Raw genomic sequence first — 14,117 nt, 5'->3', positions numbered from 1 at the left:
CAAATAGCTGGAGAGAAGAACACAGTTTGTGTATCAGTAGTTTCTGTCTACACAGGAAAAACCACATCATGTGGTCTGTCTGTGTATCTGGTTTCTGCTCATATCAGCTAATTCACTTCCTGTATATCTATCCTGCTTCCTAAATTGTCCCCTTCCCTAGGATAAGGTCACCTCTCTCATATTTGTTTACTGAATGATGAAGCCAAAAGTGAAAGTGTACCATAAATTAGATTGAAAGCATACATGTCTAGCTGCCACTAACTTGTTTATGTATTTCTCTATCCCTCTTGTCCTCAGTCCATTTTGCTGCTGGGTGCTGTGGCTGTGCTGTGTCTGGGATTGGACCTCCTCTTCCTCCTCTTCTACTCTTTCTGGCTTTGCTGCCGGCGACGCAAGAGTGAAGACTCTTCGCATTCCCATTCGCACTCCCAGCAGCCCAGTGCTGACTGCTGCTGCACCGCCTGGTGTGTTATCATTGCCACGCTCGTCTGCAGGTGAGAGGTTATCCCCACCAGAGTAACATCTCAATACACTAGTATTAATGTGTGATAAAGGTGTTCAGCCGCTTTGTTTATGTATCAATATGGAACTTTACCAGTTTAAAATAGTACTCTCAAAGTTGAGAATAGCGTCTCTCCCATTTCCACAGATTGCCCTGTCACCTGTTTATAGCTCTATGTAAGTTTGGCAGCAGGCCGCGGTTCTCTCTCCAGAAATGTGTATGGTACTAGCCAGTTAGCCTGTCTCTATACTGTTTGATATAAAGGCTGAGGGCAAGAGACAGAAGAGGACAGTGGTGGACGAAGCTAATAAAAGATAAAAGAGAGAGGGACGGCACGAGAAGCTGAGGGAACATCCCTGCAGATATTATTCATAACAATTTGCGACTTAACGTCAAGCTGTATTGTTATTGGTGTCAATGTTTTTCGCAGGTCCAGAAAGTCATATAAGCCAAGTGATGTCTGTATCGGACATAGCTGCTGATAGTACCTACCTTCCTCAAAGCAACCTGAGACCATTGACAAAAATTGTCATTTTGAAGGACTTCCTTGTCAACCTATACCATTACCTTTGTGTGTTTTTTTGTGTTGGATCTGAACTTAGCCTTTCAAATTCCAGAGTCACACTTCAACAGTGAGGTAAAAATGCCTTAATGGCTGATGGAAAAAGCCCTGATGTCATCATACTTACTTTTGCTTATTCTAGTGTTCACTCTGAGCCTAACTGCAAGCCTTTGTTTCATGTCACCCTTCTCTCTTTCATATTATCAGCAATAAGCTCATATAGGTTGATTGTAATTTATAACAGACAAAAATTCAAACTAAAAAGAAAAACAAAATTGTGCAAAAAAAAGTGCAAATCCCTTATTTGAAGCCCAGTTAATTCTGCAATCTTTGAAGAAATGTCAGGAATAATTTATCCTCCTGACAATCTGTTAAGTAAGTGTTGTTGTGTATATTTTTGGTTCAGTAAACAGGGACACATCTACAAGGCTTTTCTCTATTGCTTTTCTCACGGCAATGTCATCGTTTTGCAGACTCAAGGTTTTCACTTCACACTTTAAATCTATCTATATTCACTTCACTCAGTTGGGTTAAAGCAGGAGAGCTTCTGTTTGTGTTAATGTGACTGAGGGCTACAGTACATGCTGAGCTCTGCAGGATAGTGATACCGAGGCAACATGGACTCTGCTCCTTTTGGAACACAAACACAAACACAAACACATAAACATCCACAAAAATACACAATTCTGCCTCCCATCTCTTCATACTTTCTTCTCCTCTCCCCCTTTCTCCATCTTTGTGAGTTCCCCTCTGTTATTTATCATTTCTCTCTGTCCTTCTCCCTGGCCTAGAAAGGTTGCCATGGAGACAGAAGCAGATTTGATGCAGAGACGAGAAATAAATTATACAGTCGGGGGGGGGGGGGAGCTGTGTGCATGTGTGTGCGTGACTCAGAACTGAAGAGTGTTTTTTGCAGGTTTTAATATTTTATGATTAGCTATAATATTTCTTATTGAATATTTGATATGAATCTGAGGGTGTGTTTGTGTGTGTGTGTGTGTGTGTTTATGTGCCTGTGTTTGTGTAAATGTGAGTGCAGGCATGCTGGTGTGATTCTTTGTTCACAATCAGATATGACGTCATTTCTTATTTTTGGCACAACACCGACCACATGTGGACATCCTCCATTTGTGTGCAGGTGCAGAGTGTAAGGAATAGAAGAAGCTGTGGTTGTGAATGTGGTTATGAAGTCCATACAAATATAGACCATACAAAATGTAATTCACCAAAAATGTTTGATGTTCCATTAATACATAAGTAAATTATCAAGAACAACCAAATCATTGTTATAGCTTTAGCCTTTAATCAGTTTAGTCTGTTTAGGTTAAAGGACATTTACCATATGCATATACTTTTCAGAGTAGACCTGTGCAATTGAACTTAAAAAGGACATTTTTCAATTTTTTTTACATTAAAACAAAACATAAAAATTCAAAATAATTTCCTAATATAAATAATTGGGGATATATCAATCAAGACCCGAATAACTGATTTGAACAAATGTATTTAAACTCTTTGTGACACATTGATTTGATTAAATTTGATGTGAGTTCACATGAGGCAATTGGATGCTGTTGCAAAAAGGACTTGTTCTGCTGCAGGTAGTGATCAACTCAAATTAACTGCTAACATTTAGTTCTTTTTTTTTTTTTAATCCTTCTTAATTGCCACACTCACGATCCCTGGGGGTGCAGGTAGGACATGTCATGAGTACAGAAAGGTTTAACCGGGTGATTCTGAAATGCTCTGTAAGAGTTTCAGCAGACCAAAGCCTTTGCACTGCCATTCACCTTATTCATACACTGATTGTGAAGATGTGGATTTACATTATTATATTTCTCATTCACATTCTTGCACACTTTGAGATATAGTTTCTTGCCAGTGGAAAATTCAACATGTAGACTGGATAAGCCAGGGATCTATTGTTCTGATTAGTGGACTACCAGCTCTACCTCCTGAGCCACAGCTGCCTGGACATCGCTAGCAATAATCAAAACTATTAGATAGATGGCGCTGGAGTGAATGGATATTCATTGAATAATACAATAGATCATTGAATAGGAAAGTAGGGAAAGAGAGAGTGGTGAATGACTTATGAAAAAGGAGCCACATGTCAGATTCAAACCCGGGCCGCCTGCTTCACACATAGGGTGCACGGATTAACCTCTAGGCCACTGCCGCCCAGCGCTGAAAATGGATTGAAGCAGCAGTCGAAGCTTAACAATTTCATATTTGTTTAGACTTCTAAACTTTCCCCTTATAGCCTTTTGTACGTGAACCAAAATAATGATTGTATCAGCAAGTGTTAAACCAGCAGGAATAAACAAATGGAGAAAATGATAGTGATGAAGGGAATTGGAGGGAGAAAGGTATGGGAGAAGTAACGGGGGGAGGGCGAGAGTAAGAGGATGAGTAAACAGGAAAGGAGCGAGATGATTAACTGGAAACCCTGAGATGACATGGAGGATGGAGGGACATGTTAAGAGGCAAGGATGGGCAGGAAAATGGAGAGATAAAAGCAGAATCTACCATGGGCAACCTCCATGTGTGTGTTCATCTTTATTCTGCTCCTCTTATCAAAGTTGTTCCTCTTTGTATTTATTATTTCAAGACAAATGTGCACATAAAGTCCACTTTAGAGCTCTCTGACACACTCACACACATCCACACAATGAACTGTATGTGTGTAAATCCACTGTAACACGGGGGTACTCAAGATCTAATGGGCTAGAATGAATTGCCCTAACAATGGCCATAAATTTCCCTCTACAAACCCGTCTGTTGCTACTGTGCAGACGGAGCCATCATCAATACAAAGAGTGCAGTCATACACACACACACACACATACACACATACAGTACAAAGAGAGGGAGGAGGGGGATACTAGAGCTTTACAGAGTGAGTGAGAAAATAAAAGCATAGATTGGGGGGGGGGGGGGGAGAGGAGGGATGCAACCAAGTAAGGGGTGCAGATGAGATTTTTTCAAATGAGTGGCTGTGTTAGATTTGGAAGAGTTTGGTATTAGTTGTTGTTTTGACAAAAGGGTGAAGGGGCCATGAACCTGAGATATTATAGCATGAGTTGTGTGTGAATGTGGAAGCAGAGCTGCATAAGGATCATATTATGTGCAGTCTGGTGACCCAATTATTGTGTAGCCTCTGCCTGTGTGTGAATGTGTGTGTGTGTGTTTGTGTGTGTGAATCACTCCTGGTTGTCCTGTGCTTGCCTGAGGCCCCACGGTGACACCAATGCAAAGAACAAAGTGCTCAGTGCTGCCTGTTGCTGGTTAAAAGTGTAACTGCGTAAATAACTTAACTTTTTTCAATAACTTTTCAATACAGTTAAAGTGCTCCACAGCAGCCAATAAAAAGAAACAACTAATAAAAGCAATCAGACACATAGAATTAAATATGAAAGATATATAAAGTCACAGATTAAAAGCTTTTTTGTAAAAGAATACCTTGAGTAGAGAAATAAAACGAGGGACTGACTCTGCAAGTCTGGTCTCCTCTGGCAGGCTGTTCCAGAATTTCTTCAACTTTCTTATTTTCTCTTTGTGTTGAACATGGAAATTCATCCATGTTCAATTAACTTGATGTAATTTGATTGTTGAATTAATCAATGTGTTAACATTTGGCCCTTCATGTTTTCTTCCACCCAGTGCTGGTATTGCTGTAGGATTCTATGGAAACGGGGAGTCAAGTGATGGAGCCAATCGTTTGGCATACTCCCTCCGTCATGCCAACCGCACAGTATCTGGGGTGGAGAAACTGGTGGGTTACTTGCCTTAAAGAAAAAAATAAGAAAATATGTCAAACGGCATTTTTATTGTTTGTTAACTTTTTGCTCTCCTGTGAATGTCAGGTGACAGACAGCGCCCTAGCCTTAAACCAGACAGTGGAGGAGAACCTGGTCGAGTTAGAAACAGCCTTCCAGGAGCAGACAGATTATGTTTCTATAGTCCAAAAGCTGCAGGGACAGCTGGACGAGCTGGTGAGGCTGATGAGGGATATCCCCTTCTGGTCCAATACTGACATCTCACTGGAGGACCTGGCTCGCAAGACGGAGGCTTTTGATTTTTACAGGTGAGTATCTACACAGAATCTGAAACTAAGCAGATCAACTAGATATTTAAAATAAGCCTTATTGGCCAAATAAGTGTAGAAGAAATAGAATCCAGTTTCAAATGGCCTTCAACGTTATACATTGCTATGAGAACAGTTAACATGTCAACAGAAAGAACAGAAACAGCTCTCAAGCCTAAACAAGGAAAGCCAAGTTTAACAAAGAAGCTTTACAAAATAATGTAACTTTATTCTACATAAATGTGTTTGATTTTTTTACTGTATCATACATATTCAGGTACAGTAGGTCTTGTATAATATGCATAGTATGATGGTCTGGGACCTACTAGTGGCTTCAACTTAACATTTATTACATTGCGGTGTTGGCTGCTCAATTCTGATTGGGTCAATCATGACATTCTTTTTCTGCAAATTCTGTTTAGTATACCGCTACTATGAATAATTTAGATCTGCTATGGACCCAGCTATGACCACAGACCCTGAAGAACTAAGTCTAATCATACCAATCTAAAGTACTTGTGCACTAGTGCAATTTAAAATAGAACACAATTTTATTTTGAAAGCGCAGAAAAGCCAGGGATGAAATACACAAAAGCTGGAATAAAAGACTTTAATAAGGATAAAAATTCACAGTCACAGTCATGTTTGAGCTCCTGTTAACCTTGTCTCACTTCACCTTCAAATTAAATGTGTTGTAACAAAGTGGGCTCATTTTAAGAAGGTTGCAAATGTATTATTATTGCATTGGACAAAGTAAAGAAAAGTAGAATCTAACGAGATATTCTAGCAGAAGAAGTAAGATCACCTTTAAATCATTATATATATTAAACAGGATTATATAAAGTGAACAGGTCATTATAGCTGAAGTAATCCCTTAAAGGGTCAGGCATGTACCCTGGCTCTACATTATCCCACTCACTGTACATGGTCCCTTACCTAATCACCTACGTTTGTTTTAACATAACGTTTTAACTAAGCATGAAAACTACTGAAACAAAAAACATGTTGAGTAAATTAACTGATAGCTTCCTTTTTTGCTTTATTACCTGCCATTTTTGTATATTTTAAGCATCCTTTATATTTTATGTAAAAGGTTTCTTTAGCACTGTCCCAACAAGGCAATGCTTGTTGTTGGCTTACCGGTAAGTGTTTGTTCCCAGGGTGATTAAAACCATCATGAAATATTCTCTATTTGTATAAAAACAGTGGTAAATGTGTCCTTTCACAGGTGGTTGGGGTATCTTAGCCTGCTGCTGTTTGATGTCCTTATTTGCCTTCTGGTGCTGTTCGGCCTGATACGCAACTCTAGAGGCACTCTGATTGGGTAAGGTGCTCTACATCACACCCTAAAAAATCCTCCTATTGGATGAGTCATATCTTCTATGGACTCTATTGAACTGCATGTTGCACGTCATGATTTTCAGCAGAATGTGGACTTAAAATCGTGTATTTTTTGTCCTTCAGAGTGTGTCTGCTTGGGGTTTTGACTCTGATAATCAGCTGGGGGTCTCTGGGCCTGGAACTGGCTGTCGCTGCTGTAAGTATAACCATGGCAACATCGCCAGGCTCTCTGGCTCTCTGGCTCTCTCTCTGCAATGATGTAATCTTTTTTTTTCCCACTGCTGCAAGGGAGTGAGTGTATGCAGCACAAATGTTGCTGTAGCTTGATGTGTCATGTGTGCTTACTTCTTACAGTCAGCCAGCGACTTCTGTGTTTCCCCGGATACCTACATCACCAGGGTTACCAAGGAAAATGCTGTCATCAACCAAGGTATAAAGGATGAAAAGAACGACAAGTGAACTGCTAGTTGCCTTTTTAATTTTAATTTCATTTTTTGGGTGGGGATGGGGGCGAAGAAGACCTTAAGAACTTTGAAGCATAAAAACAGAGCAGACTCTACCTGCATACACACATGTGATTATTATCTCAGTATTAGTAATAATAAAACGTTTATTTTTCACACACTTTTCATTTGAAACATCAATCTTGCAAGAGCAAGCAGAAAATTTAGAAGCATCAGTATTAAAAACAACAAATATAAGGCAATTAATATGGAACTTTAGGTTTATAAACAAGCACAAGCATCTTTAATAAACTTTTTCCCACTGACAGTTGCCTTTACCCTGACATGTTGCTTCTATTTTAAGAAACCAGTGTGTGTGTGTGTGTTTGTGTGTGTATGAATGTGTGTGTGTATCCAAGGGGATTGGGTTAGACTGACACTTTGGTTTCCAAAAGCTCTTACTCTGTCTCTGCTGACTGCAATGCACCAGCAATCCTGCAACTACACCCCCCCCCCCTTCACCCCCCCACTTGCTCTTCCTCCTTGTCATTCCCAGATGTAAAAAAGTAAATTAATTAATGAAATATTCAGAGCACATTTTCGCTTTTCACTTAGGATCATTATCTGATTTTCTCTCTCTCTCTCTCTCTTCATCCTTTTATATCCCTCTTTACTTCTCTTGCGGCTCCAGTTCTTCTCCTGCCTCCTTCACTTCCCTCTTTGCGCTTGTCTAATGACTCCTGCTGTCTGTCAGTTGTTTCCGCTCAGTAGAACGCAGATGTTGCCTCTGTTACACACATTTACACATCAAAACACACATACACGATTATCTGTTTTTTAACACCGCTCTATAAACAGTAATGATCTTAGAAAGTTATACATATAGTGAATGATCCGCTTATATTAAATCTATTATCATTATATTAATAAGTATTCTTTTGTGCATTCTCAGATATCCTGCAGTATTACCTGAGGTGCAGCTCTGGCCAAATTAACCCATTCCAGCAGGTAAAGTACCGCTCTCTGTATTAATTTCTCAGCTTCAGCTGATTTACCTGATTAAACCAGCACCCTTTAAATTGAAAACCAGAAGTTGGACTTGTGTTGGTGTCTGTGTGTGTGTGTTGTTTGTTTCACTTGTGTCTCTGTATGTTCTGTAGAGGCTGTCAGGGAGTCACAAAGCATTGGTAGAGATGCAGGATGATGTGGCAGAGCTACTGAGATCAGCAGCACGTGACTATGCCAACACCAAGGTTTGTGTGCTGTTCCTGTGTGCAATGATCTTTAGGTCTTTATTTTCACGGATGAGTGGAGCTGCATCCTTCGGAGAAAGATGAAAGTGGCGGTTAGAAACACACGTGTTTATAAAGTGTGTGTGAAGGTGGATATCGATATTTGAGCATGCATATTTAAGCGTTGCCTTGTGTTCGCAGGGGAGTCTTGAGCAAATCCAGTCTGTGCTCAATTCCACTGAGGTCGGCCTTCACCAGCTGACCGCTTTGGTGGACTGTCGCAGCCTACACATGGTGAGTCACTTTGAGTGTTGTGGTAAAGAAAAACCTAAAATCCAACACTTTCTTACACAACTCACTCCTCTGCTATTTCCTGACGTGTAGGACTACGTCCAGGCTCTGACCGGGCTCTGTTATGATGGTGTGGAAGGTGTCATCTACCTGGTTCTCTTCTCTTTTGTCACTGCTCTGATGTTCTCCTCCATTGTGTGCAGCGTGCCACACACCTGGCCTGGCAAGAGGTAGCACACACACACACACACACACACACACACACACACACACACACACACACACACACACACACACACACACACACACACACACACACACACAAACAAACACACACACACAGCTTCCTTCGCAAACACAAGAAAAACTCTAACAGCTGTTACATTCGCTTATCTGATTAGCTAATCTGTACACTAACAGCTAACATGATGCTAATTCCACTTCCTTGATGGTTAAATTAATCCATCCTATGGCCCGAGAACACCGGGAAAGCCAATCAAGAATCTCCTCTGTGCCCATGCATGTCACTCTCTAAATGTATTTGCCTCCTGAGCTCTTTGTATCCTTCTATAGTCTTCCTGCCTATCTTTGCATCCATCCGGTTTTCTCAGCAACTTTTTTGTTTCTTTTATTGTTTTTCCGTCAGCACTGCCAGTCTGGCTGACTCTATGTTTGTACATATCTCTTATTTTCTATTCTCCGCTGTGGACTTGAAGAACCAGTGTTGTGTTAGATTTTGTATCACCCCATTTTTTCTATTTTTTGTTGTGTGCCCCACTTCTTCCTTCTGTTCCGTCCCTTCCTCCTCTCTCCCTGTCCTGATTTGGAAAATGCTTTGGGCTTCAGCGAATGATGGTGAATATCGGACGTTAAAGGACCCTATGGTCTATTCAAGCGCCCGTTCAAACAACCCTTTATTTTATTTTTTAATTAATCGTTGGGGGAAAGATTTGAGTTACGAAACCAGGCTGCCATAAAGGTGCCATAATGACACGTTTTGTACACTGATTTGTTGTGTGTGCATGACCACTGATGTTTATGTATATCCAAGCATGAGTAAACAAATAAAGTCCCTGGATTAAGCCAATGTAAATGTTCATGGGGTTCGGTTGCCTATAAGTCTGACTGTGTCTAATGGGCTGCACAGCTACGCTCCTCTTTGGTTGCCTGAGTGAAACATCTCCATCTAGTGGCCAGTCAATACAATAACTTCTCTGTGTCTTTTGTCTCTGTAAACATAGGGGCTCTGTTAAAGTGTTCTTCATACACCCTGCCCAATTCTTTACTTCTAAGAACCATGGCCAGCTTGTTGGGACTTTGTTAGCAACTGAACAGCTGGATTAGACTTAAAAAAACAACAAAGAAGAACAAAAGTAGTCTAAAAGTACTCAATAAGAACTGCATATGCACATTTAATGTATTTTATGGTTTATTAAAGCATTTGAAAAGCCAAAACATTTCTGTAGCCAGAGATTCACCTTCCAAATCAGCACATATCTTATTTGATGCCTCATTCTCTTACGTTGCTGGCCGTTTTTTTTTTTGGTTTTTTTTTACATTTTTTAACCATTTTATGCCTGAAAATGGTTCTTAAACAAGCCATGTTATCTACCTTCTTTTCTGATTTTTTTGCTTTGAGTTTCATGGAGCGCTCAGTAATGCATGAAGTACTTTGAAGAAAATGGACCTTTGACTTTTGATTCTCTTTGGACTATTTGAAAAGGACATTTAGATGGATGAATGGGAGCAAATTCTGTGTGTCAATAAAAGCTGTCTGCATGAAGAAAATAATTGCATGTTCATACGTTACTGGAGAGCTTTAGGATGATATAAAAGAGTAAACTATCTTTATACAGTTTGACATGTAACTGTACACAACAATAAAATACAGCTTCACGGGTCCACTCTAGGCTGTGTAGACATAACAGAGATTCTGCTGAGTTAAAGAAGGACCTGTTTTTGTTTTGTAGATGAACGCTGCCCATGGTCCTTGTCTTCCTGTTTAGCTGCTTTGAGGCTGAAGGTGTGGCCTTACACAATCTTTTTAATCAGGGGACTCCATATAGTACTAGTGCACCTTCCCCTCTCCTAAGCTGCTCTTCAGCCACTTGTTTACACTCTCTTGTCTCTCTTGGATCTCACTCCCCTCTACCTTTTCCCCCTCCCCCTTCATCGTGCCCTCTCGTGCCCTGCCCTAACCCTGATCGATTGAAGGACGGATGAGGAAGACGGAGAGGACGAGTCGGGTGCCTCACGGGGCGGTGTGCACGATAACCTGTACCGTGTTCACATGCCCAGTCTCTACAGCTGTGGCTCCAGCTACGGTAGTGAAGCTAGCCTGCCCGCTACAGCCCACACTGTCAGCAATGCCCCCGTCACTGAATACATGTGAGTTAGCATCCCCTGCTAGCTAGAGGCTAGCAGGATCAATACACTGCTTGCTATTGGTAGCTGCTTGCCCCTTTGACCCAGATCAGCAGTATAGCAACGTCCACTGCCTGTGATACTGTTAGTTAGAATAGTTAGTTTTTTTTTGTTTTTTTTTTACTGTATTCCGCTAGAGTCTGCATGTCCTTTGTGACACAGTCAGCATTATTTTCACTAAGTGAGCCAGAGCCCTTCACTAGCTGTCCCTTTGATGCTGATAAAAATCTTGCTTGCTGTATCAGCTTGCCTGCCTGTTTCAGTCCACAATCTAGACCAAAACCATATTAAAGATGATTTAGGTTTGCACTCGCCATACCGTAAGGTCAAATGTTCACCCTGCTTGCTATGTGTTACAGTTTGCCACAGTCTTGTTTGCCATGAGTACAAACAAAAGAAACAATCATATATAACTCTGTAGTCTGCCACTGCTTGCTTCTGTTTGAGCACTACTTATAGACTATGTGCTAGTGCTGCTGAAGAAATACCAGTAACTACACTTCTGCAGCAAGAAATAAGGAGATACATCTTGCCTTTATTCTGAAAGTCTTGTGGCATTTTAAGTATTTGTTTTTTTGTCTTTTTGGACAATTCAAGACTTACTTTTTATTTTTAAGGGCATAAACAAATCCTACATTCTTGGCAGTACGTTGTCTATAGTCTAAAGGGTACAACGGGTCTAAAAGAGATTTACCTCCCTTGGCCCTGTAGTCAGATTTGGTCAGTTTGATAAGGTACTCCCTAACAGTAAAGTTGAAGTCATTTTAGCTTCTTAGTCCAAGTTAAGCTATTATTCAGGAAGGAAAATGATTGTCCTATTTGTGCTAATGGAATCTAATTATCAAGAGTCTGCTGTTAGCAGCAAAATGATCAGATGTTCAATCTCTTTGGAAATTAGCTAAATATCTAACAGTAGAACATTTCTTGGCAGTAATATAAACTAGACATATACAGTTCATGGATCAAACATAGAAACCCACTAACTAGTCTTTAAAGTCCCCATGAAATGGAACTTAGAGAGTGTTAAATTGCCGTGTCTTGACGTATTTCCCACTGAAACAGGATAGAACCAATCACAAGATAAAAGGCGGGACATAATGTTGGGACGACTTTGATTGGATTGCTAGCCTCACTTTGGCATAGCTTATTTTAGAAGCTTTTTTTGTGTAGAAATGACCATATTTAGATACATTTGACAGATAATATATATACGCTGGGAACATGTTTTTTTGATTTTATGGAGACTTTAAAACAAATATAATTTTTCAAATATATTTTAAATGGAAACAGAGTTTTTACTGAAAAATTAGCAATGTTTGCTGTTTACATGAAGCTACCTGCTACAGTATACTCTTCATATTGTATCTCTTTACATTGATACTGTAAATTTGCAATATTCCCTGCGTTTTTTCAGGCCGCTCTATTATTGATATGAACCCAGGGATTGTGATCAGGCGCATTGTTAAAAATGGCAAAATGAAAGGAAATGACGTCTTACTTTGGTTAACTTGTCCTTTCAAAGACATTTGTAGCTTAATAAAAAATATTTAATTTAAATCTTATTATATTTTCGGCAGCTGAATAACTCATATGCAGGTTTAAAATTTAATGTCCAATATCAGTTTTCTGAGAATCCCTATACTGATAGTATTACTTATTTACTGACTCTGTGTCCCATTGTGTGAGGAAATGTTTCTTTTTTGTTCATTGTTAAGAAGGAATGTTAAGTATGTTGGACTGAGGCAGAGGTGTTTGACCCCAGGCCATAAGGCACCACAGAGCTTTAGTCTCTGATCTCTAATTATTACTGAGGTCATTTGTCAGAGAGGCATTAAGACCGTATCACAACCAGACCACAGATCAACTACAGCAGCTACAACTGGGCACCAGTGGCAGGGTGACCACATGCAGTAACCTCTTATTCTATAATGCAGGAGCCAGAACGCAAACTTTCAGAACCCTCGGTGTGAGAACACCCCCCTGATTGGCAGGGAGTCCCCTCCACCCTCTGTAAGTGCACACTTTCTAGAACACACTCTCCCTCCACTACCTTCCAATACCCACAATGCATCTGGTATTCAAAACGCAGAACCCACAGGGATGACATTTTATTATCTCAAAATGTAATGAAAGAAGCATGGTGTTGAGAAATGTGCTTGGATCTTATATCCTTTGCTTTTATAGCATGCTAGTGTGGATATTGGAAGGTAGTCCCCCTATCCCTACACCACTGCAAGTGTACTCTGTGCTCATACTAGACTGTGATCACGGGTCGCCTTTATGAAGGTCATTTTGGCAGCCTGGGATAACTGGAAGCTTGAAAAGAAGCCTGTTGTACATGTTATATGAATTTGCATCAAAAGAGAGCCACCCCTCTTCTAATAAGTGTGATTGTTTGGCTATGGTAGACACAAAGCTGTCCTCTATTTCTGATGTAAAAAGTCTGGTTGGGTAGAGCTTAGGGGAACATGTAACCACGGAACAGCTCAGAAGCGTCATTTGCAAAACCTCTTGGAAGATTTTTTTCAATACCAATTTACATACATTTGCCAGTCTTGCAGGTTTCTGTATTTCACTTTTTTTTAATTTTTTTTTTTATATTTGTCTCAAACAGGTTGATTAATCTACCTTTGAGAAGTTGCTTCTGTGCCTGAAGCAGTGGATATATTATATGCAGTATCAACTGCATGCATTTGGGACTTAAATACCGTAAACTCCAAAGATGTATTTAGAATGATAATGAATACATGTTAACACCTTTTGCGATACATTTCTTGCTCCACGTAACCTGGCCGTCCTTTGCGGTTGCAGCTGAAAAATCTTCTGTCCCTGAGTAATCTTGAGCCCAAACCTCTAAAGTTCCTGCTCCCTCCCTTGTTCCCACAATGTGTCTCTGTTTGCATTTTCTTGTCAAGGTGTCACGTCTCCTCTGTTTCTGTTGCCCCTTCACCCTTCACCATTAAACAGTCACAGGAGCACATGTTTCCCACCTCCACTGATGAACTGTAAAATGGCCACAATTCATCATTGTTAGTGTCGACCTGGCCTTCCATCCTGTGCTGCAGTGCTCAGCCGTCATCAGGGTCTGCACTGATGTGGACTAGAGAGAGACCACATCAGACCTCCAACAGTAACTAGCTAGCTGCTCACGAGAGACCACTAACTCATACCAGGCTAACCTACTACATCAGAACTAGAGCACTAACTACAAACCACTGACTTTGGACCATACCTG

At 40.4% G+C, this 14,117-nt stretch overlaps 1 protein-coding gene across 2 annotated transcripts in view; it reads left to right on the top strand.

The window, feature by feature from the left end:
* LOC132987917 (protein tweety homolog 3-like) overlaps positions 1 to 14,117 on the top strand; it is a 28,056-nt gene that overhangs the window by 10,417 nt on the left and 3,522 nt on the right. For both annotated transcript variants that reach the window (XM_061054927.1, XM_061054918.1), the window contains exons 3-14: positions 298 to 494; positions 4,728 to 4,839; positions 4,931 to 5,151; positions 6,380 to 6,475; positions 6,616 to 6,688; positions 6,847 to 6,922; positions 7,888 to 7,943; positions 8,096 to 8,188; positions 8,369 to 8,461; positions 8,552 to 8,688; positions 10,673 to 10,846; positions 12,817 to 12,892. In XM_061054927.1, the coding sequence (XP_060910910.1) occupies positions 298 to 494; positions 4,728 to 4,839; positions 4,931 to 5,151; positions 6,380 to 6,475; positions 6,616 to 6,688; positions 6,847 to 6,922; positions 7,888 to 7,943; positions 8,096 to 8,188; positions 8,369 to 8,461; positions 8,552 to 8,688; positions 10,673 to 10,846; positions 12,817 to 12,892 (1,404 nt within the window). The remainder of the gene's footprint in view (positions 1 to 297; positions 495 to 4,727; positions 4,840 to 4,930; positions 5,152 to 6,379; positions 6,476 to 6,615; positions 6,689 to 6,846; positions 6,923 to 7,887; positions 7,944 to 8,095; positions 8,189 to 8,368; positions 8,462 to 8,551; positions 8,689 to 10,672; positions 10,847 to 12,816; positions 12,893 to 14,117) is intronic.

The sequence above is a fragment of the Labrus mixtus genome, chromosome 2 (genome assembly GCF_963584025.1).
Source record: "Labrus mixtus chromosome 2, fLabMix1.1, whole genome shotgun sequence".
Lineage (NCBI taxonomy): Eukaryota > Metazoa > Chordata > Actinopteri > Labriformes > Labridae > Labrus > Labrus mixtus.
This window is presented reverse-complemented; position numbering and strand designations above follow the sequence as displayed.